Raw genomic sequence first — 27,458 nt, 5'->3', positions numbered from 1 at the left:
CTGAGCCTGTAATGTACGATTCTACAGGTAAAATGAAATCCAAGGAAATCAAAATCCATGTAAAAAAGTGAGAGGCTGTTCCTGGCTGAACCTGTTATTCAGAGTACAGCAGAGTCTGACAAGAGCCGCTTACAACACCTCCAGGAAGAACAGCTTTCAGATGACACAAATTCAGACACCGAATAAAGACCTTGGAGGGGCATGAAGAGGTTTATAAGATATACCCAAAGGTTTGAAGTCCCTTTTCTCTCTCTGAAAGAGGCACATTTTAATGAAAAGCAGCTATACTACTAACAATACTTAGCAGCAAATATATTAAAGGGAAAGGGTGTGAAGGCTTTTTCAGCCACTAATTTGATATGATGAAAAGGTTATCAAAGAGGGAGCCTGATCTGGACACAGTAAGAGGCATGACAGTACGAAACTCACCCTTCCTATTTTAAATTACGTATTTGAAATTTTTTTTGCAGATCAATCTCAGATTAAGATCTAAGAATGAAGCAGAAAATCATCCCATGTAGTATCATGGCTGTCAAAGATGTAACAGCCAAGCATATCCATGTTTTTCTATCCTGTGAGTTAATTCTTGAGTATATTGCCTTTATTCCAGTCTTATAATATGAAACACATGGAAAACATAACATTAAGACAAAGTGACAAAAATGCTTAAATTTCACATCCAAGTGATAAACCAGTACAAAAAAAAAAATGCAATGGATGTGGTCTTCCTGAATTTACATAGCAATGAGCTCAAAGGTGGCAGCAGCCGAGGGATCACTCAGATTAGAGATACAGTTTAAGCATGATAGCGCTAAAGAATAGCATCAGATAACACTTTTCAGCTGACTCAGGAAAAAAAAACAAAACAAAACATCAGCATCATCCATCTTCCTTTCATAAATATTTACTCTTGGGAAGCCCAGAATCTTGCCAGCGCCCAAATTGTTCTAAGAGGCACTAATTGCCTCATCATTAAGGACTGGAGAGGCTCAAGACAAAGCCAGTGCACTTGTCTCCTCCAACAGTAAACTCATCTGCCCTCAGCGCATCAACACCAAACTATGTTCCTCCTTGGAGATATTGAAAAGCCATCTGGACATGGACTTAGGCTACCAGCTCTAGGTGGCTCCACCTGAGCAAGGGGTTTTGACAAGATGACCTCAGAGACCCCTTCCAACCTCAACTGTTCTGTGAAACCAGCAGGCAGGCAGATTGGTTTCTATCTTTTTTTCTATTTCGTTCATAAAAACAGTGAATGAAATCCTTTAACAAGTACCTTTAACATCACACCAACTTTCTCCAAGATTGCTGGGTTATCTTCCCCCAACAGGCAGAGCTTTGGCTACAGCAGTAACAAACAAGTACCCATGCCACAGGTTCCATCCTTTGCTAATTTCAGATTTCACTGCTAAAATAATCCAGCCCTTCCCCACATTCCTATAGCCTGCTTGCCCAATTCCACCAGGTTCATGCTGTCTTCATGAACAAGCCCAGAAATATCTGTGAGAGGCAAGCAAGCACACACTCCCAGCCAGTTCCTACTAAACGTACCCAGGTATAGCTTTCTAGAAAACACAGCCTGACTATTCAACCATCTGCCAAAACAGACCATTTTGGAGGCGTTTTCCCACTGTTGACAGCAACCCAGTAACCAACTGCCTTGAGCACCCAGAGTCTCTGTAACTTCATCTATTTTTTCCCATATTTTCCTTTTGAAGCCTTATTACCTAGAACTTTTCTTTCACCAGCCCAGCTTACACATCCCAGAACCTTGGGCTGAAGCCGCCAGATCATTAAATGTAACACATTTTTTTTCTCTAAATTATTTCAGGAGAAGCTTTGTTACCTCAGCAGCTGGTAAGCTACAGATCTGACCATTACGGAACATAATACACACTTCTCCGAAGCGTCTAGCAGCAAGCCTTCTTTCAACTCCATACTTGTATATGAAGAGGGACACATCAGGTGGCTTTGAGGGCAGTGATAGGCTTCCAGGGGCTCTATTTGAGCTTGGGCAGTACGGTGACTGTCTTTCCCTGAGCTGTGGGTATACCTGTTTCTATTGCTGCTTCATGGTTTCTTTTTCCAAATTGTTGTGGGTTTTTCTGAGCTGGTCTTGGACCTGACTTTTCACTAGTACTCAGTGGGGAACTAGTGAAGCCTGTGTCTATTCTGTCCTCTGCCTGCCCTGATCAAGGGCTGTGCATTGTTGGTGAGATCCTTTGTGTCATGGTCCCAGCTTGTTCTTCCTCATAGAGTAGCCTTGCTCTTACCACTGCCTGATGAATCCTATTGTCTTTGTATACGCTGTCACCCATTTCTTTACACATCTGGTTTATGTGTACAGAGGTTTTCTGAGAAAGTTCATCTCATATATAAAAGAGAGAGAGAAGGGAGTTTTAGAAGATGGGCTTTCTACATGCAAGTTAATCCACAGTAGGGAAGCCTGGATGTGAAGCTAGTTCTCTGGTAGCCTCCTCTCCCAAACTTATCAGTTCATGTACGCTGAGCACAAGGCTCGCATGGTCAGCTCCCACCCTACATGTGCTGGGTGGAATCACAGAGAAGCGTTAATGCACCCCTTAACTGTAGCTGCTGTTGGGGTTCTTCATAGCCTGTGTTCAAAGACGACTCTCTGAAAGACCCATTCCCTAGATAACAGCACAATACTATTTCCTCCTCCATACAACTCCATGATTTACACGTCTGTGGCAGAGCCAAAAGCCAGACATCTGCCACTGCTTTTTCACATAACACAAGGAAACTGTGAAGTTCATCTATGGAAAGGCAGGGAATGATATGTTAGGTGCAAACTGCAAATACCATGAGATATCCCACTTGGCTGGCAGCGGAGCTGTGGAGGCTGCAAGAATATAAATATGCTGTGCATGGGGCAGGAACTGGGTTATTATTTCATCATAACACTTATTCCTGGAAGATAATTTCCAGTCAAGAGAAAAATTACAAAGTTGTTTTTCATATTACTTTAATTGGAACATATTGAGATGTGGAGCTGCTTGCTTCCACTCGTGAAGAACAAAGATTTAAGACAAAGAGGAGAGACTTAAAAGATGGGAGAAGCATAAGAACGTAAAAACTGAGCTTACATCAATATTTTAAAGTATGGGAAAAGGTAGTAAAGCAAATACTAGTTTTCTTCATTACATTCCTGCTGGTTTATGACTGTTAAGTTTCAGTTAATTAACATACCTAAGCAAAGACGTAATGTAAATATGTTGTGAATATTTTAAGTAGTACATAGAAATTGCAAACAAGAAAGTTGTTAATATTTGTGTAACTAAGTTTATTTTACCTGAAAAGTTTACATATTTATAATAACATTATACTCTGAAATCAGTGAAATCTCACAAGTGTACCAACCAGCTCTGAGTGACATGAAAGGATTAGTTTTCTGGTGCTGGCAACCTCGAACACCAAATTTATTAGGTAATGTCAGTGCCAGCATTTTTAGTACCCTTTACCCCACAATAATTAATTTCAATGCTAACTTGACCTAATAGCACAATTGCAAATGCTAGACTGGATATTCCAAACATTTTTTTCTTTCAGGGCTCAAATACTTGTGGTTTTTCTTCAGAATGTCCTGCAATAAACATTTGTGGCATGTCTAGACCAGCACTTAACATTGAATTCAGTTAACTCAAGTTAATTGGTAATCAATTAACTGGAAGTAAAATAGGACCAAAACCTCTGTTCTGGGCATATTGCAATCCATCAGGCAACAGAAAAAGTCCTGTAGCCTGACGTTGTGTGATCCTCATCTTTTCTTTTTAACCATAAGGTTCACTGAAAATCATTAGCATTTGAAAACTGGTAGCAAAGAAGTTATTTGTATAACAGTCCAGCATCTGTCTGTGAGCTCAAAGTGTCTGTGAGGAATAACTTTCTCCAGCTATAACGATCTCCAGGGTATAAGAACAAACCTATTGTATGACTGGTCTGCAGCTGGTCTGAAGAAATAATACGGTGATGTATGCAGGGGCACATAGCTGTATGCGAACGCATCGTGTCGAAGCTAGCACTTGATGCTGGTGGTAACTTTTGGCATCCCAGCTGGAGGCTGTGGTTCACCAGCAGCATGACACAAAGCATCTGGAGCACTTGGCAGTCGTGGGGAGGCATTGCCAACTGTCAGGTGATCACTGTTGGGGGCCAGCTAGTCATAAACAAGGGTCAAAGATCACACTGGATATCACTCTCAGTGCTTGTGCCAGCAATGTTTCTTTGATCAAGACTGGCTAAAAGCGTTCTTCAGAACTCGTGGTCTCTGACCAAGTCCCCCCAGCAGAGCAGGACATTGATTATTGCAACTGCATTGATTACTGCAACTACTTTTGTGATAGCACATTCTTCCCCAGTGTTCTGTCACACGTTCCTCAATGGGTCCTCTTGTGTTAAGAGTAGAAAACTGGTATAATTTGTTCGATTGAGAAGTAATTGTACTTCAGCAGTATTTTTGTTTATGCTTACCAAGTGTGCTGAGAATCCAGATCTTTGTTTTCTCTCTTGCTCTGAAAATGAGGCAAACTGATCCTATCTACAAGATTCTGCCTCATGATCTTGTGGAAATTGCTAATCCAAGGGCTGCGTTCACATAAACAGTAGCAGTATTGCTTACGTAATGTACACAGAAAAGTACAAAATATAACGTCTCTGCACATCTAGCAATAGAAAAGGGTTTCTTTCAAGACTGAAGTGGTCAATTCAGCAGAATAAGTGGAAGAACTACACTGATGTGAGTCTCCTCAATAACCCTTGTCTACTTATGCTGCTGCAATGATCTTGTTTAAAAAACAGTTAGTCATATCCAAGCATCCCTGTGCATAATTATTATATCTTTAAAGTTTAGAGATTATTTGATTTATTTTAATCACTAAAACCTGTTCTGCAATCACTATGGCAGTATCTCAGAACAAATAAATGTTTACAAGAAGAAAGAGTGATGCATCCTGTATTGGCAAACCTCTACGAGTTTCTACGTTTGAGCTACATACTGCAGTTAGATTTTTATCCTTTAGTAGCCTAAATGTGATACAGCCACCAAAAGAAGTGGCATGTCTAGACCAGTTTGCATTAGCTCTTTAGTGACAAGCTTCAGCTGGGCATCAGCGTTAGTGCTAAGTGATAATGTGGTGGTTCCTCATGCTTCAGCTATTTGTCATATCCCACAAGACTGTTGAACTGCTTTTCAGATAACTGCTGGAGATGCAGTAGCAGTTTGTAATAGCCAAGGTTGTCAAGCCCAAGGTTGAGCTCAGAGGACTATATTTAGGCACTTCAACAGGTGGCCTGATGTACAAAAATGCTGAGCCTGCAAGCTCCTGCTCAGCTACTTAAATACTGAAATCCATAGACCAGCTGAGAGAGGTCAGGACTCCTGAATCTCCAGACATGCATTAAGTGCCCAAATGTGTTCACAGGAACATAGAGTACAAAGTCTGTCTCTTTAATTTTGCCTACTGTATGTTTTGAGATTGAAACAGTTTTATCTGGATAATCATTATTTTCTTCATCGTTGTAGAAAAGCTGATCTCTCACATCCTCCATAATTTCTTTCTTTTTCATAGAAGTGTTGAGTCAGTTTGGTGGCCAGATTCCACTGTCAATACCCCAGAGACACTAGATGATTTCATCTTTCCTTTAGATAATAAACAAATAGTAAAAATCAGGGTTTATTTCTTATCAGTTAGTGTTTCATGGTCAAAAGATAAATAGTACCTTAGTTTCCCTTGTGCAAAATAATTTCTGTCCTGTAGGGATGGCTTAGGGATCACAGTTCTAGTTCCCTAATGGGTTTGGAAGTCTAGGCATCCATTTCTGCTCACAGTGGGATGAACACAAGCCTCTGGAATAATGTCAAGGAACAAAATTATCTCCAGCCACATAAATGCTGATGGTCAAAGAAACAATCTTTATATTTTCAAAAGCTTTATATAAGATGTTATGACAGACTCCAATAAAGTTGCTGTTAACACTGACACCTCCAGACATACTTCCATGTGGCCAAAATGGTATATTTTAATGACATAAAAGTTCTTAAAAAAAAAAAAAATCAAGATTCTAGCTGAATTCCTATGTGTTTGAATGAATCTGATTTTAGACTGTTATTGTTTCACTCATTAATTTTTTATATAAAAATGCTTTTTGAAACACAAAACAGTTGTTGAAAGTTTACTGATCTTTTGGCATGTGTCAGTTTAAGCCATTATACCCTGCAGACAGTTCGTAAATTCTAGACAAAAGCTAAATACTATTTGTCCAAAGTTCTTAGATGTGGCCATTGCTTGGATCAGAAACTCCCTTGTTTCATCTATAGGCAGATCTGAATGGGGACCAATCCAGTGCAAAACAGTGCTGCCCAGATTCTGAAATCATATGAACAATAGACTTTGCCTGTAGCGAATAATTAAACAAATGAGCCTAATGTTCCCTGTCTGTGTTGATTTTGGCTTATTAATTGTGTGTGTGATCCCACGACCCATATTCCACTGCAAAGAGCAACCCCCTCGCTGGCAGTGTGTAGGGCTGCCTCCCCAGGAATGAGCTGCCTCCTCCTTTGTTCCCCACCACTGAACAAACACACCATTTCTACTGTATTTAGTTTAACCCCCTGTATAAGCAGGCTCAGGAATTAGACCTTCTGTTTATAAGACTAGGTTTAAAACAAGTTTGTTTTCTCTGCTTAATCCAGATTAATAAGAGATTTGCATTTTGTGTCATTCTTCATTAGCGATAAAGCCCATTAGGATGTATTGCTTGTGATACCGTGATTGCACAGATATTACAAGAGTACTCCCTGATCATGAGCTCAGATATAAGGACATTCTTTCTAATTAAGTGCAGTGGATCCTTTAGTTGTTTTAATATGATGCCTCTGCTTTGTTATACATTTAAATTCAGTTGACAGATTGGCTTTTTGTCTTCAGAGTTATGAGCTGCATTTAACCTTGCTTTACTTTTAGAAATAGGATATAGGGCAAGCATAAGAATTTATCAGTCATAAATCATAACTGTGTATTTCAAAGAAAAAATATATCTATACACTGACACTACTATTTATATTGCATCACTTTTACACGAATACTTAGGATCTTGTTTGTGGTTTTGCTTGAGCTTTGTAAAAACGTAACTCCACAGGTTTTCACAAGCTACTGTCTTTTCTTTAGGGGCTGAACTGTGCTATCATGGAATCTGAGTGCAGATCTCCTCCAAACATGGAACTGAGATAGTGCCCTAAGAAAGGAAAGCAAATCTATTATCTTTTTAACACTAGAAAATCACCTTCAAGGGTTAGTTTTCCTTCTGTTTCTTTGAAGAAGTTCAGTCATGTCAAGGAGAATATTCCAAACTGGTCTTCACTACTAAAACCCCAAAGATGCACTATTTATTAACCTGCATGCCACGGAACAAGGCTGGTTCATGTTGCAGGTATGAAAGTTAGTCTCATCACCGACAAGGAAACAAACTGTATAAATAGGAGTTGTTGGATTTTTTTGCCCCCACAGACTTTTGCAATACTAGCCCTTCATGGATTTTGACTGCTGCTTTCATTTTTGGTTCATAGCGAGTTCAATTTAAGATGAGGAAAGAAAAATGAGAAGGATATCTGTGATAGCTTAAGGCATTTTTTAATCAAAGGAGTCACTACTAAGCAAATACCCAGATTCAGCCTAGTTCAAAGAGCTAAAAAGGACCACCACAGATTCTGTAGTTCCAGCTGCTGAATGTCAGACAGTCCATGATCAATCATTTGGCCAACCCAGTACTTTCCCCCAGCACAACATACTAATTCATGTTTAATCTATACATTGTACAAGTGTCATATTTCATCATCTGGGTAAGTCCAGGGATGGCCCAACTGCAGCAGCATGTGGCACTGGTCGTATGGATGTTGGAGTAATCTTTACAGCTAACACAGTGCTGAAAACGAGCAGTTTAGTGCAGTTTCATGACTAAACCCACCAGCTTAATTTGCCAGAATCAGGACTCTCCCCTTCTTTATCTAGATCCTACATCATCGCCAGCTCCATATCTTTCTCCCTAACAGGAAAGCTATCTGTGATCCTCCTCAGCCATCTGTGCTTCATCCATGATCTTACATGTGACTTACTCTAGCTGAAGCCTCATTAACTTTCAATACCCACAGTCTAACATGCACTTAACTTGGGGGCTTGAAAGGAGAGGTAGGGCAAGGTCATTTTCTGAATCTTGATTATGCGGTTTCGTAGGGGCTGCTCAAGTTTGTTTGAACACAGTGGCCTTGAGGAAAAATTCCCTTCTACTCGTTATCTCAGCAGAGATCTACAAGTTATTTGCACTGTTCAGCAGTTAAGGCAGAAAAAAAAAAAACCTAAGGAAATCACACCTGAAAGCTTTTCATACAGATAACATTGAGAAGTACATTTCTACAGTGAAGGAATAACAAGCAGAGGGCAGCATACTGATACAAATGAATTTCCAACCAGAGGACATTTTCAATATTAATAAAATATTTTGTAAAATTAATGTTTCATGAGAAGAGAAGAAAATGCCATCCCAAATTAGATGTGTCCGTTTCTGCCCCTTGCCTCAGACGTCAGTAGGTTGCTGGACTATCCCAGCAGAATTACACTTCTGGGTTTGTTTTGGGAGTGCTTTCAGAAAGTGGAGAGGAGGAAATAGCGTCACATTAAAGCATATATTTTAACGCCTTCTGACTTAACAGTTCAGGTGCTAAGATGGACATGCTGGTACCCAGAGGAGTTTTAGAAACAGCACAAATTAAGCAAACAGTTTCTTCACAGGGGTCCTTTCTGTTGTTTAAAAATGCTATGACTATACAATAAAAATCAGATGTTATTTTCTTCTGTGCATATGAAGCGCTCACATGAGTAAGATTTTGCTATCACTCTTCTTTGTTAGGATGTGAAATTCGGCATTATCAGTTCTAGAAATATTGCCCCTGTGTTTAGCTCAGAGACTATGTAATTTAGCAGCTAAAAGACTTCTCATGTGAATAGAATAATTCCAAGTTTTGGGCCCAGAGCATATCCGAACCATTCTAGGATCAAGTCTCTGCTCAAGATGAGAAGGAAGGCACGTCACCCTCTGCTCCAAGTGAGGGCTGCAGAGCAAAGAACCTGTTGGAGAAGAGCCTGTTACTTATGACCATTTGACTCTGCCAGCTCCAGCTCCTCTAACAGAAATTGTGGAGAAGCATCTGTTTTCTCTCTTTACCTAATACAGTTGAAGGAGATAGACCAGCATCTCTCTGCAGGCTTGTTGGGTTTTCCTTTAGCACTTAGCAGAAATCCAAAGGACTGAATTGAAAAGCAAAATCAAAGGCAAACTCCTTAGCTGACTGTTGTCAGCACAAGTGGCACAGGTCCAAGGACCAGGTCTATAAGCATTAATCAACAGAAGAGGTTTCTATCCATCCAGGATACATGGAGATGACTTCATGTCCCTTCAAGGAAAGAAAAACGGACATTTTTTGATTTGTAAGCCACAAATTCAGGCTACGACCCAGGTAGAAAACATTTTAATTTAATAAACCAAAAAACAGCCTGCTGGCCCAAAGGCAACAGGATTCTTGTCCCATTCAGCCTCCAAGCAGGAGGTTTTAAATAAGAATTGTAATAAGGAACTATTTTGCAAGTATTCAAAAAGCAAGTGTTCAAAATGGCCATCTGCAGCCTGAGAGAGACATTTAATTGCTCCCATAAGCATAGGATATGCATGAGTTCTCTCTTTGCATGTGTATACAGATATTTATGATCAAATTTACGTGCATATTAGTGTACACAAGAGGGATGAGGTAAGACCGTTTCATCTGACAAATTATGCAGAAAACATAAAATATGCAATGTATATCTGCTATATATTGGGGGAAGCTGTATCTATCTTGTACACTTTCTTATTAGGTTCTATAACAACTATGCCCAGTCCAGGAAAATAAAAAAATCATTATTTTACTGTGAAGAGTTAGATGAAACTGCTGCTTTATGTACACCCGGGGCTGTAAAGACAAAATAAATAAATAAATAAAGATATTTGGATTCATAAAGAATGGGATGAAAACTAATACAGAAAATATTACAATAGCTTTATGGAGATAGTTCTTTTTTACTCTTACTTTTACTTTCTTATGTGAAACTTATATTTGAAGAGAGGAAGAAAATACTGGATGTATTTATTTAACAAAGTGAATAAAGATGAAGATGACAGAATTATTTTAAAAAATAGATGTTGTAAAAAGGAAAAAGATTAATATTGGTGCATTTGTCTAATAATGCAAGCTTTCAAGAAAATTGAAAAGAGGGTAAATCCAAAATTATGAAGGGGAAGGCTTTAAAACCTCCCCAGATTTAGCCTGTGGAATTCATTACCATGAGACTGTGGTGAGGCCACGTACATGCTGGCATTCAAGAAAGTAGGAAATGTTAACACTGATAAGAACATATGAACTTGGAAAAGTTTATTAGAGAAGAATATTTAAAATTAAAACTGTTATGGAACATAAAAAATCATCTGCTAAATAGTATTTAGCATTAAAATGGTATGTACAAATTATCTTACAATTTCTCATAGAATCATAGAACGGTTTAGATTGGAAGGGACCTTAAAGCCCATCTGGTTCCAACCCCCTGCCACAGGCAGGGACATCTCCCACTAGACCAGGCTGCCCAAGGACCCATCCAGCCTGGCCTTGAACACTTCCAGCGGGAGGGCATCCAAACTTCCCAGGGCAGTCTGTTACAGTGTCTCACCATGCTCATTGTGAAGCATTTCTTCCTAATATCTAATCTAAATCTTCCCCCTTCCAACTTAAAGCAATTGCCCTTCGTCCTATAACTACATGCACTTGTAAAAAGCCCCTCCCCAGCTTTCTTGTAGCCCCCTTCAGGCACTGTAAGGCTATATAAGGTCTCCTTGGAGCCTTCTCTTCTCCAAGCAGAACAACCCCAGCTCTCAGCCTGTCCTCATAGCAGAGGTGTTCCATGAAGTCTCTTGCTTTTCACTCTGGAATAGGTGATATTGATTGCTAAAACTGATATTCTCCTGATTTAACTGTTCCCAGAAATTTGTTTATGAACTTGTGTTTACAAAATTAGTCACAAGTAATTTCTCATTCCGGATGTTTATATCAGCATAGAACTCTCTACATCAAAATAAATAATGCTGGATTATCTACAGTCACTTTGCATGTTTATAAAACTTGATACAAACACTCCCCTGTGTTTTTTTTAACCACAAATATTTATTCTTGGTCCAAGCATGGAATACACTTGTTGGATGTGTACACACTGACAGAGGAAAACACATTTTAAGTAGTATCTTAGTTAGTAGGTAACTAATGTAGGATGCAGAAGCCCAACCATCAAGACAAGTTTTAAGTGCCACAGAAGATCATTTTGTTGATAACAGGATCGATAAACTGTCAAGAACACATTTGAGCATTTGTGGTTTTTTTCCCGTAAACACTTTTCCCTTGAGACATGTTTATTTTAACCTTCTTATTTTTGAATAATAGAATCATAGAATCACTAGGTTGGAAGGGACCCACTGGATCATTGAGTCCAACCATTCCTAACAATTCCTAAACTATGCCCCTCAGCACCTCGTCCACCTGTCCCTTAAACACCTCCAGGGAAGGTGACTCAACCACCTCCCTGGGCAGCCTATTCCAGTGCCCAATGAGCCTTTCTGTGAAAATTTTTTTCCTGATGTCCAGCCTGAACCTCCACTGGCAGAGCTTGAGGTCATTCCCCCTTGTCCTGTCCCCTGTCACTTGGGAGAAGAGGCCAGCTCCCTCCTCTCCACAACCTCCTTTCAGGTAGTTGTAGAGAGTAATAAGGTCTCCCCTCAGCCTCCTCTTCTCCAGGTTAAACAACCCCAGTTCCCTCAGCCGCTCCTCATAAGACTTGTTCTCCAGCACCCTCATCGGCTTTGTTGCTCTTCTCTGGACATGCTCCAGAGCCTCAATATCCTTCTTGTGGTGAGGGGCCCAGAACTGAACACAGTACTCAAGGTGCGGTCTCACCAGTGCCGAGTACAGAGGGAGAATAACCTCCCTGGACCTGCTGGTCACATCTTTCTGACACAAGCCAAGATGCCATTGGCCTTCTTGGCCACCTGAGCACACTGCTGCCTCATGTTCAGTCGGTTGTCAACCAACAACCCCAGGTCCTTCTCCTCCATGCAGCTTTCTAGCCAGTCTTCTCCTAGTCTGTATCACTGCACAGGGTTGTTGTGCCCCAAGTGCAGGACCCAGCATTTGGCCTTGTTAAACTTCATGCCACATCATGCCTCAGCCCAGCAGTCCAGCCTGTTCAGATCCCTTTGCAGAGCCTCCCTACCCTCCAGTAGATCCACACTTCCACCCAGCTTAGTGTCATCTGCAAACTTGCTGAGGGTGCACTCAATGCCTTCATCCAGGTCATTGATACAGACATTGAACAGGGCTGGACCCAGTACTGAGCCCTGAGGAACTCCACTTGTGACTGGCCTCCAGCTGGAGTTAACTCCATTTACCACCACTCTCTGGGCCCGGCCCATCCAACCAGTTTTCAACCCAGGAGAGTGTGCGCCCATCCAGTCCAGAGGCTGACAGTTTCTGAAGCAGAATGCTGTGAGAAACTGTGTCAAAGGCTTTACTGAAGTCCAAGAAGACTACAGCCACAGCCTTTCCCTCATCCCATAGTTGAGTCACTTCGTCATAGAAGGTGATCAGGTTAGTTTGGAAAGACCTGCCTCTCGTGAACCCGTGTTGACTGGGGCTGATCACCCGGTTCTCTTGCATGTGCTTCATGATAGCACTCAAGATCACCTGTTCCATGACTTTCCCTGGCACTGAGGTTAGACTGACAGGCCTGTAGTTTCCTGAATCCTCTCTGCAACCCTTCTTGTAGATGGGTTTTGTAGATCTATTCACATCAAATGAGCATCCACAAAGCAAAATGACAAACTATTTTTTTCTCCTCCAAAGTTTAGTTTATACAAGTCATCAAGGCAAAAACTATGTTATGCAATATAGAGTGATGAGATAACAATTACTTAATCAGTGGCTTAATGTTGATGGTAGGATACAAATTAAAGCAAATTTCAGACACTAAGATTTCAAACCAAAATGTTCTGTTTCCCTCAAGGAAAGGTTGTTCTTATTTATATTAGAAAATACTTTAAAAAATGAGTTGGGCCTTGATAGTTTTTCAGAAGTTCTCAGTTACAGTCAGCTGCCAGCAAATGGCCACCACATTCCCGGCTGCTCTCTGTATTGCTTGTGTCACTGTCAGCTGTGCTTTTAACACGTAGCATTCCTAGAGGTTTCAAAATCTGGTTGCAGGCAGCTTGGACTTGGACAGCCCACAGCAGTGGTTACTTTTGACTTCATCTCCATTTTGTCTTGTAACACTCCATCCATAAAACGAGGGTAAAATTACTTCCTCCATGCTGAAGAACACCATGAAAATAAATTGATAAATAGTTGTGAAGCATTCATCTGTTATAGCACTGAGCACTAGAGGAAATCTCTTGAGGAAATTAGTGCTGTCATCAGAACAGGGTTTAAGCAGTGTGCAATGGGTAAGGCAGGAAGGGGCCTGGAGCATTAAACAGTGAAGGTGGAATAGAATATCTCTGCTTATGAATGAAGCTTCCTTGCCTGTGTGCCAAAGGATGAAGGAGTCCTGCTAGAGACTGAAAGTGCATCGTGTAACCAGAGATTCTATTAAATGTCACTGCGCAATGTGCCCATCATAGAAACCTCGCTTTTTTTGCCCTCTTGCTAGAGGCTACATCTTTCAGACCTGGCTACCTTTGGGGGAAGACTTTGCACAGAAAAAGAACTCTGCCAGATCACCATCAGAACATCTAACAAATTATTTCCTGGAATAGTATGGAAAAATAAAGGACATGTTTTTTACAGATTTGTGTAGGATCTTTGGGCACGTAGTGATTTTGGAATTGTGTACCTCAAACTCTGATTAATACAGTATTAACCAGATACAATAGGAGAATGATTTTCAGTAACAATCTACTGAATTTGAATATGTGATTCCACACTTAAAGATTGATTCAGACCACTGAAAATCTTCAGGGCCAATACAAGTCCTTACTTCCCAAAGAGAAAGCTTTCTGTTAATGTGGGCTTTACTATCCCCTGTGGAAAACATTTTCTGTGATCCAGTCACATGATATACAATTCAGTTCCCACTGCAATTGGTAAAAAACCCACTTATGTGAGAAAAAAACCAAACACATTAGAATTGTACCCTAGAGCTGCCAGCTCCTCAGTGTCCCCACCTATGGGGTAGGAATAATCAGGCAACATTTAATGGTACCAAAGCACTTTGAAATCCCTGGATGAAGGAGGCTGAAATCCACAGTATTATTCTTGGTCTTGTGACAGACTGGATTTCACTTACATGCCATGATTTTGAGAAGTGTGTTATGTTATTTGTCTGTCCAAGCTAACAATGACAATAAATCACTCTCCTCACTTCACTAAGAGAATTAAGCATTATTTCCAGATTATAGTGCAGATAAGGAAGAAATACTGTTCCCATCACTACAGTAAAGGATCTGTCAGCACTTTCATTACCATACTTTAATTCCAGTGGTTTGCAAGTCTATTTTGATTACCATTACCAAAAAGACTGTTATTTTTTCAGCTTTATTAATGTTAAAAGAATAAATCATGGAAGTTAAAATTGGTTTTGTTCTCTCATAACTAATATTGGCTTGAAGTTGAAAAATGAAATTTGGAAAGCAGTTCAATTTGTCCAAAAGAGAGAGAGAAAGAAGTTAAAGGACTGGCCACTTCACATGCTTACACTGTAATCTCCTGATCATGCATCTAGATCTGTATGACATGATGATATACCAGAAAGACTAATATTCTCAGTGGAGCTATTCCCATACCTCAGATACCTTGTATCATTTTTTAAAATGGCTTAAATACATATTTACATTGTGCATGGGTGGTCCTTAGGTTAAAGAATATGCTTTCTATAACTTTCCATTGAACGTCTATTTTTTATTTTTAATAAAAGAGAGGAAATTAAAGAAAAAAAAAAGATGTTATTTTAACATTGAGGTTTCAGCAATGATGAAATTCAAATTTAAGCCTGACACACCATCTTAACTCACTCAACAATGCATTTTTAAGAATTGCCAATAATGGGATGAGTTCAGAAGAATAAATCAGCCCTAAATGAAAACTCTTAAGTTTCATTCTTGAAAAATGTGTGGACGTGAAGGATTTCCCCCTCATGTTTTACCAAAAAGAACCTGGGAGCGTAAAATTGTGAACTTTACTTGATTGTGGGTAGGCTTTGATTTTTGGAAAGGGCTTGTGAGATGAACTTGGGTGTCAATGTATCTTGGTTGCCTGCCCCAGGAAAAGAACTCACTAGTTCATGACATTACCTGAAGGGAGAAGGACCACAGTGTGGATTTTGCTGAAGATTCCCCAGAGCTCCTGAATGCTGATTTCATTCAGCATGGCTGAGGAAAACGATCTTCCTCTCGTGTGAAGGCCTTACCTTTTGTGATGAGGAATGGGATGAGACAATCTCATAGGCTGTTCTTGTCGTGACTCTGATCGTCTTTCCAGATGCAATGCCCATGGTGCCTCATGCCATGTACCTCTAAAAGGCAGTAACTGGTTGTTCATTTTTGTTTTACTGTGTGTTAGGGTCTTTTATAACCCCTCTTGTTAATTTAAAAGGCTGCAGTGGGACAGAAGGAAAGCAAGAGGAGAGGAAAGGAGAGGAGAGGAGAGGAGAGGAGAGGAGAGGAGAGGAGAGGAGAGGAGAGGAGAGGAGAGGAGAGGAGAGGAGAGGAGAGGAGAGGAGAGGAGAGGAGAGGAGAGGAGAGGAGAGGAGAGGAGAGGAGAGGAGAGGAGAGGAGAGGAGAGGAGAGGAGAGGAGAGGAGAGGAGAGGGCAGTTTCCTGCTGGCTGCAAAGCACACAGGGTGCAGGGGAAGGACTGGTCAAAAGACAAGGTGTAGTGTTGCAGCAGGATCAGAAACTGTTGACTGGAAGAGGAGGGAACAAACTATACAGAGCCCTGGCTCAGGCTGATGGAAAGAGACTGCAGATTCAGAAGGCTTCCAAAGAATACGTAAAAAGGTGGAAAATCATTCAAATACGGAATTTAGACATGTATCTCTCCCTGTACACACACATACACATGCATGCTGACCTTGTAATGTTTTATCCAGCAGATCTACATTTTCTCTTTCCATCTGTATTGATTCAATTCAAATTCAAATAAAATCCAGCTTCAGGAAATCAAAGGTCTACATTGGTTTAAAGGACGTTTACAATTAGGAAAATGTATAGGTAAATGCATCTCAAAACTGACTGACTCAGGATCCTTTCACGTTTGTATCACTCAATTGTCTTTCTGCCGCGTGGTCATAAAGCATATCTCCACTGTCTACCTTGTGTTTGGATATCCAATTGAAGATCATAACAGACAATGGCTAAATCTTGCTTGTGAGATTTAGAGTCAGTGGCCACATGTTTTGCTGTTGAGCCTTGGAGTCATCTGATCTCCCTTGGCTACAAGGACTGCACTCAAATTTTGTTTTCATTGTCTCGTATTAAAGGAAAGATAGTGAAAGCTGTCATATAGACTCTATAAAAAATCTTGGCTTCTATGATTTATTGAATACTGCCTTCCAAGTATTAATGCCTCTGGAATACTACGAATGCCATATATTAATTTAGCAAAATTCAGAATTAATCCAATGAATAGCAAGAATAGCAATCTTGTGCCACTTTGTATTGATCATTGATTAGCAGAAAATGAACAATTAGTTTAGAAAAATGGAAGTTTAATATAAATGGTAATTAAGTAAATTATGTTTAACAAACCCCAAATATCATGTTTAATCTCAAAATTTACATGACAAAAACATACAACAAAAATAAGCAGACAGATATGCAGCAATACTGTTTTCTCTAGAAACTAAATTTTTGGTACTAAAGCAGATACAAAAATAAATTTATGAGTATTCTTTATACTAGATACTCTTTTCTTAAAATCTGCATAACTGTTGGCAGAACAAGTTAGTCCCAAGAACAACAGAAACAGAAGGACAGACCACGTGTGGACAGAAATCCCCTTTAGTCCCAGTGCTGACAAATACTCCCAAACCAGTAATCAAGTTGGGAGGAAACATTTGCTTCATGCAAACACTATGATCTAGAGGTCATGATTTCTTACTTAAGACACATTTCTGTGATAAATTCCCTCTGTTTCTCACAGTGCAACAGCTTTTGTTCCACAGTCCTCTCTGCAGAGGAAGAAAGGATAAGCAGTTATGAACCACAGCCTTTAAGTGTGGTGCATCCTCTTGGACAGATGCTCAACCTGAAGGAATGCAGCCTTTCCCCTAGGACAGTGAGAACCTTCGTTCTCTGTATTTCACCTGTAACTTAATTCATGGACCTTCTTCTACACTCTGTGCCCCCAAGAACAGAGATCGGGGCATATGCATCCCTGCAGATGCAGTTGCAGACTCAGCAACACAGTGCAGATTCAACTCAAAACCCCCAATGCTGTTTTCTGCACCTGCCTGGAGTGCTTGGCACTTCAACCCTGTTTACCCCTGTGTGACAGAAAGGAAGGAAGGAAGGAAGGAAGGAAGGAAGGAAGGAAGGAAGGAAGGAAGGAAGGAAGGAAGGAAGGAAGGAAGGAAGGAAGGAAGGAAGGAAGGAAGGAAGGAAGGAAAGGTCTAAGGCAGACAGAGCGTGAAGCTAGGAAGCTCCTGGGGTGTCTCCTGTCTGGGGTGAGGAGACTGCCTGGGCTGCACGCTCTGGGAAGTCGAATGAACCCTGGGGATCTACAACCCTAATGGTAAAGGCGTTTTGTACAAACACAAAGAAACCCACTCAACGATGCTGGTAAAACACCCAGGTTTCAGGTCAGCTTCTAAAACTTTTTTTTTTTTTTTTTTAAGCAGGTGTTATTTATAGCTTCCTTTCTGAACTGGATGAACATTACACTAAAGATGTAGCTATCTTGGGATGTTTGTGGCAGCAAGACTGAGCTCAGTACAAGCTCACTGCACCACGCTGTGAAGAGGTGACCCTGCCCGTGTGTCCCTCACAGCGGGGGTGATCCCCACATCCCCTTCTCCACCTCCTCCCCCCAAAATGCCCGTAGTGGTGCCAGTGCTGGTGGTGCCTACCTGGGAGGGCGGCAGCCCCGATTCTGTCCTGAGGCGAAGGTCACTTGACCCTAATTGGGGAAGGACTGTGGAGGGAGTAATGCAAGAAACAGTTACTACTACAAAAAGTGGAACACCTTGATTTAAGTTAAAGAGGAGTTAAGTTTGGTGACGTGATTAAGAGTGGCTCTGCAGAGAAGGACTTGCGGGTGATGGTTGATGAGAAGCTCAACATGAGCTGGCAATGTGCGCTCGCAGCCCAGAAGGCCAACCGTATCCTAGGCTGCACCAGAAGAAGCGTGGCCAGCAGGTCGACGGAGGTGATTCTATCCCCCTATCCATCTCCTGTAAGACCTCATCTGTGGTATGGTGTCCAGTTCTGGAATCGCCAACATAAGAAGGATATGGAGGTGTTGGAAGCGCTCCAGAGGAGGGCTACAAAGATGATCAGAGGACTGAAGCACCTCCCATATGAAGACAGGCTGAGAGAGTTGTGGTTGTTCAGCCCAGAGAAGAAAAGGCTCTGAGGAGATCTTATAGTGACCTTCCAGTACCTGAAGGGGCTACAGGAAAGCTGGGGAGGGGCTGTTTACAAAGGCTTGTAGTGATAGGACAAGGGGCAATGGGTATGAACTGGAAAGGGGCAGATTTAGACTAGACATAAGGTAGAATTTCTTCACTATGAGAGTGGTGAGGCAATGACACAGGTTGTCCAGGGAAGTTGTGGCTGCCCCATGCCTGGAGGTGTTCAAGGCCAGGCTGGATGGGTCCTTGGGCAGCCTGATCTAGTGGGACGTCCCTGCCCGTGGCAGGGGTTTTGGAACTGGATGAGCTTTAAGGTCCCTTTCAACCCTAACTATTTTATGATTCTAAGTTTCATCTAAGTAATTGTATTTTTTGAAGTTAGACAGGATGTCCTTCTGACAGCATGTTTGCTTTAGAACAGCGTTTTTCCAGGCAACTTTTATTCTTCAAAGATGATATCATCTTGTGTGCAGTGTGATCTGTGCTGAACAGACGTGTCTTCTGCTGTATTCACCTCTGTTTGTAGTCTCTCCCTAGCTCAGATGCAATGCTAAGCAGAGCTGGAGCCAAAGCTCCAAAGTAGCAAGAGTTTTGATTGTTGTGAAGTTGATAAACATTAAAATCAGACCTTGGAAAGTAATAGAATACGCATAAGATTTCTGGGGAAATTGTTAACATATGCATGTGAGTGGCAAATACATTCCATGGCCGGCTTTTGTTTCTCTGCACACATTGATGAAGATCACTCCTCATTTTGCCCAGCCCTGATAAAGGATGCTTGCTTTCTAAAACTCCAAAATGAGTCTTATTTGCCTGGATTTTCTCCATCAAGAGGGTCTCCTCCTTGCGTGTCCAGAGAAGAGCAACGAAGCTGGTGAGAGGGCTGGAGAACAAGTCTTATGAGGAGCGGCTGAGGGAACTGGGGTTGTTTAGCCTGGAGAAGAGGAGGCTGAGGGGAGACCTTATTGCTCTCTACAACTACCTGAAAGGAGACAGTTGTGGAGAGGAGGGAGCTGACCTCTTCTCCCAAGAGACAGGAGACAGGACAAGAGGAAACGGCCTCAAGCTGCGCCAGTGGAGGTTCAGGCTGGACATCAGGAAAAAGATTTTCACGGAAAGGGTCATGGGGCACTGGCAGAGGCTGCCCAGGGAGGTGGTCGAGTCACCTTCCCTGGAGGTGTTTAAAAAACGGATAGACGAGGTGCTCAGGGACATGGTTTAGTGGCAGATAGGCATGGTTGGAGTCGATGATACAAAAGGTCTTTTCCAACCTGGTGATTCTATGATTCCTCCACCCCTCCCTGTGCCGCAGCTGGGGGGCTGCCTGCCCCCCTTGCTTTCTCTCCCAGCTCCGCGCGGCGGAGGCGGGGGTTCCCGAGCGGAGGAGGAGGAGATGATGGAGGAGGAGGGGGCGGTGTTGCCGGCGGCCGCTGGGGGGCGCTGGTGGCCGCCTGCCGCCGCAGTCCCGCTGCCGGCTGGGCATGGGGGGGCCGCTGCCGCCGCCGCTGCCGCTCTGCCCTCGCACCGCGGCTCCGCTCTGAAGAGCGCACGCACTCGCGGCTCCCGCCGGGGAAAAGGAGCCATGGGCGGCCGCCTCCCTGAGGAGAAGCTGTGAGAGCTCGCCGGCAGCTCGGTACCTCGCTCGGGGCTGGCCCAGGCGGCGGTGGATGGACGCGCCATGGCCACTCTGGTGTGCCGGGTGCAGCTGCTGGATGACACCGACCCTTTCAACAGCACTAATTTCCCCGAGCCCACCCGGCCGCCGCTCTACACCTTCCGCCAGGACATCCCGCTGGCCACCCAGCTGCCCGGCGTGCACCGCCTGCTCCGCGCCCCGCAGAAGGTACCGGGGGGGATGCGGGGGAAATCCTTCCATAGCTCCTGGGGAGAGGCTCGGAGCGGCTCCCAAAGCGCCTTCGAGGTTTGCTACCGCCTCTGCCTCGGCTGTAGCTGCCGTACGAACCCTCCAAACCGAACCTCGAGCTGAGTATCGAATGCTCCATCCCTGCCCGTCACTAGCGATGTCTTGAGTATCTGGGGATACTGAGGAATAACGTTGCTTCCTCAGCGTTCCGTGCGAGGAGCGCGGTCGTGCAGGCAGGGTCGGAGCCTCGCTGGAGGAAGATTTAACCGGCTCGGCGGCTACAGCCAGGGCTTTGGTAAAAATAGCAGCCTGTCTGCTGCCCTTCAAACAATTGGTACCGCTTGTCCGCCTTGCAAAGAGCTGCAGCGTGTTGCTGCAGCGGCCCTCGCCAAATCTTACCTATCCCTTCTTGCATGCTTCTCCTAATACATACGCTGGCATCTGTAGTTCTGACCTTGAAGGCAGGCACCCGGTCATGATCCTTGAATTTTTTCAGTTTTCAAAGCAATGCCATCGATTGACATGATAATAACGTCCTTTCACGATTATCTTGTATCGTGAGTGCAGACTGCACTCAAGAAAAAAGGACAAAATGCCCACTTCTTTCCCCCTCCCAAAAGAAAATAAAGTAAAAGTTGTAAAACTTTTCTTTGCTCTCTGATGAAGTAGGAGGAAAGTACTCTCTTAACATCACTTGTCTTCTATCTTGCTCTTGGGAGCTTGTGGGAAGATGATAAAGGGCTGTGTGTGCCCTTAGATTTAAGAATATCCAGACCCTCATAAAAGTATTTCAGAAAAGAGCTCTTGGAGCAGACAGAAGTTTTGTATTTGTAGAACCGTTTCTCGCATAATAGTTGCCAAGGATACAGCATCCACTGAAGAGAGCTCTGCCTAATGCACAAAACCTTTGCAAGCTCTTGGTGCGCTGGGTCAATTCTGTTTTCATGTGCTCAGTCGTCCCCAATTCAGAGACTGGTCCCATTGTTTTCTAAGGTGCCTTTTTTTTTTCTTTTTCTTTTTTTTTTTTTTTTTTTGAGTCAGAGCTAATTAAAAGAAAGGCAGGATGGATTCTAGCACCTAATGAACTAAATTAAAAGATAGTTTAGGATCTGGATATATAGTTAATTCAACCTCATTTTCAAAGATATTACTCTGTATTGTGTTTTCTTTTACTTGGTTTTGAATGCTGTCCTGGCGGGTTTATTATAAAAATCCTATACTAACCCCACTCTCCTTCTCCCCATGGTTTAGTGTCTTAGGAGCCACCCAATATCCATGGCCACTTCTATACATTTAACTCCTGCCTTTCAGTATGCAATGTGTTTCTCAAGTTTAACTGATGTCTGGAAGCTGGACTTGCAGCCTTTGGGTTGATAGATGGCCTAAGACTCTAGAGGAGCTCTAAACCCAGCTATGGGAAGATAGCTGCTCTGCTAAAGGCCAGTCCTGGCCTGGGGACTTGTTAATCTGAGGTTCTGACTCTGGTGTACGTTTTGTTTCTACTGTTGTAATGATGTGGGCGGGCTTATTGAATTCTGCTTACATGGTTACAGTTACCTTTGTGTTTGCAGAACAAGCTACTGTTTCTAGAGTGCCTTAATTAAGTTTCTTAGCCTTCTATTAGCCTATGCAATAAAGAAGAAGAAAAAAAGAGGTTGATTAGACTTGTTTGTTTACCTTTACTAGTTATAATGACAGCTTAGTTCTTTGTGTGTGCTTGCACTCTCTGTGTTTGGCATTACATCTTTTTTGTGTGATTTTTTTTAGAACCAACTGATTTGTGTCACTTTTAAAGGACAGGCTTTCCATTTTCTTACTCAGAGATGGGGATATTCTTCCTGCACCTTTTCATCAAGACTGTATTCACGTCGTCTCCAGAAGATCACTGCATTAGTTGACTGAGAAGGATTTTGCTCCGTTTCTCCCAGAGACCAGGACAAACTCTGGTCTTGGAGGAATGTGGCTGTCAAAGCAGAGCAGAGGTTGAAATTCAGGTGTCAGTTCACACTGACGCGTTTGAGTCTTGATTGATTACTTACTTTGAAAATTAGTTAATGGATTAATGGTTCATGTAGTATCTTGACGGTGACTAGAGCAAAATAGCTTGGAATAGATGTAGGAGTTTATATCTCAAATGCATAGTAATGCTGATGTCTAAATTATTCCTGACATCTTATGAAGTGTTGGCCTTTTTGCCAGTGAAATTGAATGGTCAATGCTAGTTTTCATTCATCAGTTTTAGGTTGTCATCTTTTGACTTGGATGAATATTCTTATTCTCTGAACAGAGGTGTGAACTTGCTGCCTTTGAATCACTGGCTGGTTTGTACATCTCCTTCTAGATGAAGTACTGAAAGAGTGAAGTCAATGGTTAGAATCCACCTCATTTCAGTGGGTGAGAGATTTTGCCATTGCTGAGTTGAAATTTGTAGTGATAACAGGATTTTTGTAGTTAATAAAATAACTTGTATCTTGCGAGTCATTGGAAGTTAAATATTATAAACAATTATTAAGAAAGTAATTTAAAACTCAGACGAAAAATGCTTTGACTTTCTGACCTGTCATAGTATGCCATTAGTACCATTTTTGTAACTAATACATGCTATAGTTTGAGTGCAAAGGGCAACATTTCCTTATTCCAGTTCTTTGGAAGTACAGCTCTTGAGTTCATATGTTTCTTTTACTACCTCTTTTCTTGAAATATACAGGTATAGTTGAAGGATGGGATTTACTGTTAGGAATGCATCAAGTATCTGAATGAGGTGGAACACCTAAATTGGTTGATAGAAAAAACTGAGAAGAAAGGCGTCTGCAATCCTTCTTCCACTTGGAATTAGATGCCTGTTTGTAACCTTCTCCCTCACTCTCTTTTAATGCTGTTTCTCTCTGCATACACACCTTTCCCTACAGCCACATCTCTGGATGAAGCAGCTTGCTTTACCCTTGGTTGTGCTCATGCTGCCTTGTGTGTGCAGCAGGAGTACCCAGTGCACGTATGCTGAACTGAACTCCGTGTGGCAGGGCACTGCCATCAGGAACACTTGCCCCGTAGTTTCAGGTGCCTTGGTGCTAGTTGGTGATGCATTGCTGATGCAATGAAGTACCACAAATTCTGTTGTGATATTTTTAGCCGTATCTACAAGTTCTTGCTGAGTAACTAAGCCACATGGCAGAGCTTTTGTGGGTTGCTTATATTGATTCAACTGCCCAAAGTGTCACTTTGGATTTGGCTTTTACTGTTTTCTTTCTGAGGATTTTAAAACCCTCTTTCTGCCTGTTGTACGAAGAACTGGATCTAGTCCTGACTCTGAATTCAAATGTCCTTTTTGCCCACTTCTGTGAACCTTGGGAAAATTCAGAACTGGATCTAAATTTGTGGATCAGGCCCAGTGCCAATGATGTGCTTCGAATCTAATTTGGTACTTTTGGTTTGTTGGTTTTGAATTGCTTTGAGTTACTTGATACTTATGACTTGCTGACACAAGGTCTTTCAAGAAAGTGGATATATATACATGGCCGATGTCAACTGGTGTGCTTTTTTTAGAGATCATCTTCATTACAATTTATTCATGTAATTACAACATGCTGAGTATGTTGCCATGTTCTGTTTTCGCATTCCACAGTACTGTTCAGTGTTGGGGCAGCTCTATAAGAAATAGATGTTTACAATCATATAGGAAGTCACACTCTAATTTATTAAGAATTTAAATACTTTGTGTAATAATGAAAAAAAAAAACAAACCCAAAAAATCTCTCGGTGCATATGGTGTACTGGTGGTCATGGTGGAAAGGGGAGATATAGTGCTATAAATATAGTTGCTTTGACCTCCTGTTCCCTCTGAGAAAACTGGAGGCAATTTATGTGCTTTAATCTCTTCCAAGGATTTGTAATTAGGAACAGTGTCATTCAGAAAACAGTGGTATAAGCAAATAAATCCAATGAGCACAAGAGGGATTTGGGAGTTTCATTCATAAAGAAACCATCCAGATTTCCATCTTCAGCTGCTGTGATTTAGCCCTAGATTAAAGCCAAAGCTGACTCTCAGGCATGGTGTGATGCAAACTGATAGCAGGGTCTGTTCCATCGGGTTGTGTTCTGGCATGGAACTCAGCTCTGGCATTGAACTCAATGCCAGGCTATATACTGGCATCAGCCTTGGGTTTCTGAGAGCAGAAAACCTACCAACTGGCTCCTTTTCCCGGGGTTTCTGTTAAAAAATGCCTTGGTGCACAGAGTTGAGGAAGAAGCAGAAGAAGAGAGGGTGGTTTGGATCCTGATCCTGCTGTAGATAGTGATAAATGGGGCAGCTGTCCTCTGAAGAGAACAGTTTTAGTTTGGTTGTTATTCTCTTCATGGGAGCTGAGGAATAGAACATGGAAACTGGAATATCACAGAACCACTAGGTTGGAAAAGACCTCCAGGTTCATCAAGTCCAACCATCATCGTTGTCCTGGGGAAAATGAACCCACAGGCAGGAGAAACTGGCTTCTTCTACAAATGTCACCACTGAGGACTGGGGAATATTTTAGTTGAGGGCTGTCAAGATGCCTAGGTCTTTCATATTCTCCGTGAGGCCAGTGGATATCGTTTGTGAGAAGAGGGGATTTAACACAATGGTAATTTCCAACAGGTTTCCAAAGTGTTTGGGGTCTAGCCAAATATTTCTGGAGCTGACAAAGCCTCATGCTTCGTGAGATGGACCCTGTAGTGGTCACGTGTGCTTGAATTTTCTAGGGAAGTATTTATAAGGGCAGAGGGGGTAAAATCCAGCTCCGTCTTCTGACTTGAAAGCACAAGTTGCATTAGAGTCCTCTGGGGGAGTATAAACACCCATACAAAAGCACAGCTGTGAAAAGCTGCCCAGTCTCTGGCAGCTTATTTTCTTCTGTGCTGTGGGCCTTCAAAGGCCCAGAGATACTTGTATAGCCGATACAGAGTAACTGTCAAATGCTGGGCTTTATCATTGCAGTTTAATGTAAGAGGTCTTTGAAGTTCTTCAAGGTTTTTCTGACAAGTTATAATTTGGGCAAGTTACAGTTCAGTTGTTTGATCTAGGCTTAAAAGCTGTATTGTAAAAGCAGGGGAGCGGACCCTAGACCTGGCTTCCAACTCTTGTACTTGAAGCTACGACTTATGATGTTTTCTTTCAAAATCAGTTGTTGATACCTCCTTTCTTCCAAACTTTTCCAAGTGCTGTATGAAGATTGCCAATGGCTTCAGTTAGCAAGAGACTAAGACAATTTCAGCCTGCTTTTGCATTGGTGTAGGAATGGTCAGAGAAAATCATGGGATTTGGTGTGTTGCAGTCTCTTCTCACGTTGTCCCAAATAAGAACAAAAGCTCTAAAAACTTTCAGGAGGGGTTTTCTCTTTCCTGTGCTTGCACAGCTGTCCTGCTCCACAAGTAATTGAGGCCTTAATGAGAGTCCCTTTCCTTTCTATCTGATCTCACTCACTGTGTCATAAGGATGAATATATGCACCTGTATGCAAGGCAGTCAGGCTGCAAGTTGATCATCCATCGCATTATCAACTATGACAACACTACTTGGTTTTACATTCCACTTCTCTGATGGGAATTCAGCCAGGACAGGTTGATACCCCTGCTCTTTCAAAAAGTGCCATGTATTTTTTGGTGAACCTATATGCCTTTTTTGGTAAGTAATGTTTCAGTGGGCTGTGCCCATGTGCTAGGATATTACTTCATTACTGGCTCAGAGGAAAGACTGCCAGCTACTACACCTCTGTCATCACTTTCCACACCACCTGGATTGCATTATATTAATATTAACTTTATATTGTATTACAGTTATTAATAAGACAGCAAGGAATGTTGTTACATATTTTTAACAGGGGAACAAGTTAGGACAAAAGTAGCAGCGAGATCTCTAGTAGGCCCAGCCACCTAGAAACATCTGCAACCATCTGGCATATGAAACTACTGAAGTAAAGGTGAGTGAGACTTGAAAGTTCATTTTCCACATGTCATCAGCTTAACGCATATATTAAAAAAATGCATTGCAGTTTGCAATTCCAACCACTTAAACCAAAATAATTCTGTCATTCCCAGCATTTTAAGAATGCTTGGAAAAAAAAAAAAAAGGAAAACAAAAAAGAAGGCTTAGACCTTTTCTTTTACTTTCAGTATGACTACTTGACTTGAGTAATCGTACTTCTAAATTGACCCTCTGTTTATTTTATAAGTAGGATATTTATGTGAATTAAAGTCCTGAAAAATTGCTAGTTTTGATCCCAGATGCCTAGTGACTATTGCTAAACAAAGACAATGCATTATTCTTAATCTCTTGGTCACTTCAGTCATGATTTTACGTGTCAGTACTCATTAGGCTGAATAGCAAAGAGTAAGGTGACTGGAAAAGCACCTTTATCTCTTTTTAGTTGTAGTTCTAGAGTGGTTTTTAAGGCAAAGTGTATATACTTGGAAAAATGACGCTTGGACAGTTGTTGCGTTGTGTTTACCAAGAGTTAACTCTTGATATGATGAAGATAAGAAAAAGATGCATAAACAAAGAAGTTGTAATACAGATTAAAGTAAGATGTGTGTGATACATATAGTAGTGGAGAGGTTTTACTAATAAGCCCTTCAACCTTTTAAGTGAAATTGAGAAAAATAAGTATTTTATTTAGAATTGTAAATATCGTATTGGAGCCACATGTAACAGCTTCATAGGCAAAGTAGCTGCTTCAGCTGCTGGTGAGCTGCCTGGGGATTTTGTGCCTAGTTTTTTATGATGGCTCTGCTATCAGCAAGAAGTTCCTGGCCTCTGTCTGGCGGGGCTGCTCAGCGTGTTTGTTGTAAACCCCGTAGTGTGATCTGGGGGCTGGCAAAGGAGGTAGCTGTAGCTCTCATAGCAGTGCCAGCTAGGTTA

General features: G+C 41.9%; 1 protein-coding gene and 1 long non-coding RNA gene across 12 annotated transcripts in view; one reads left to right on the top strand and one right to left on the bottom strand.

The window, feature by feature from the left end:
- Positions 1-13,056: 13,056 nt before the first annotated feature.
- LOC128851131 (uncharacterized) lies at positions 13,057-20,824 on the bottom strand. The gene is made up of 3 exons (XR_008448402.1): positions 20,554-20,824; positions 18,203-18,267; positions 13,057-13,452 (listed from the first exon to the last, which is right to left on the bottom strand). It is a non-coding gene; the product is annotated as an uncharacterized LOC128851131 (long non-coding RNA).
- FHOD3 (formin homology 2 domain containing 3) overlaps positions 20,190-27,458 on the top strand; it is a 403,933-nt gene continuing 396,664 nt past the window's right edge. For all 11 annotated transcript variants that reach the window (XM_054057577.1, XM_054057576.1, XM_054057575.1 and 8 more), the window contains exon 1: positions 20,190-20,549. In XM_054057577.1, coding sequence (XP_053913552.1) covers positions 20,385-20,549 — 165 coding nt within the window. In that variant the 5' untranslated portion in view covers positions 20,190-20,384. The remainder of the gene's footprint in view (positions 20,550-27,458) is intronic.

The sequence above is a fragment of the Cuculus canorus genome, chromosome 2, assembly GCF_017976375.1.
Source record: "Cuculus canorus isolate bCucCan1 chromosome 2, bCucCan1.pri, whole genome shotgun sequence".
NCBI classification, from domain to species: Eukaryota; Metazoa; Chordata; class Aves; order Cuculiformes; family Cuculidae; genus Cuculus; species Cuculus canorus.
This window is presented reverse-complemented; position numbering and strand designations above follow the sequence as displayed.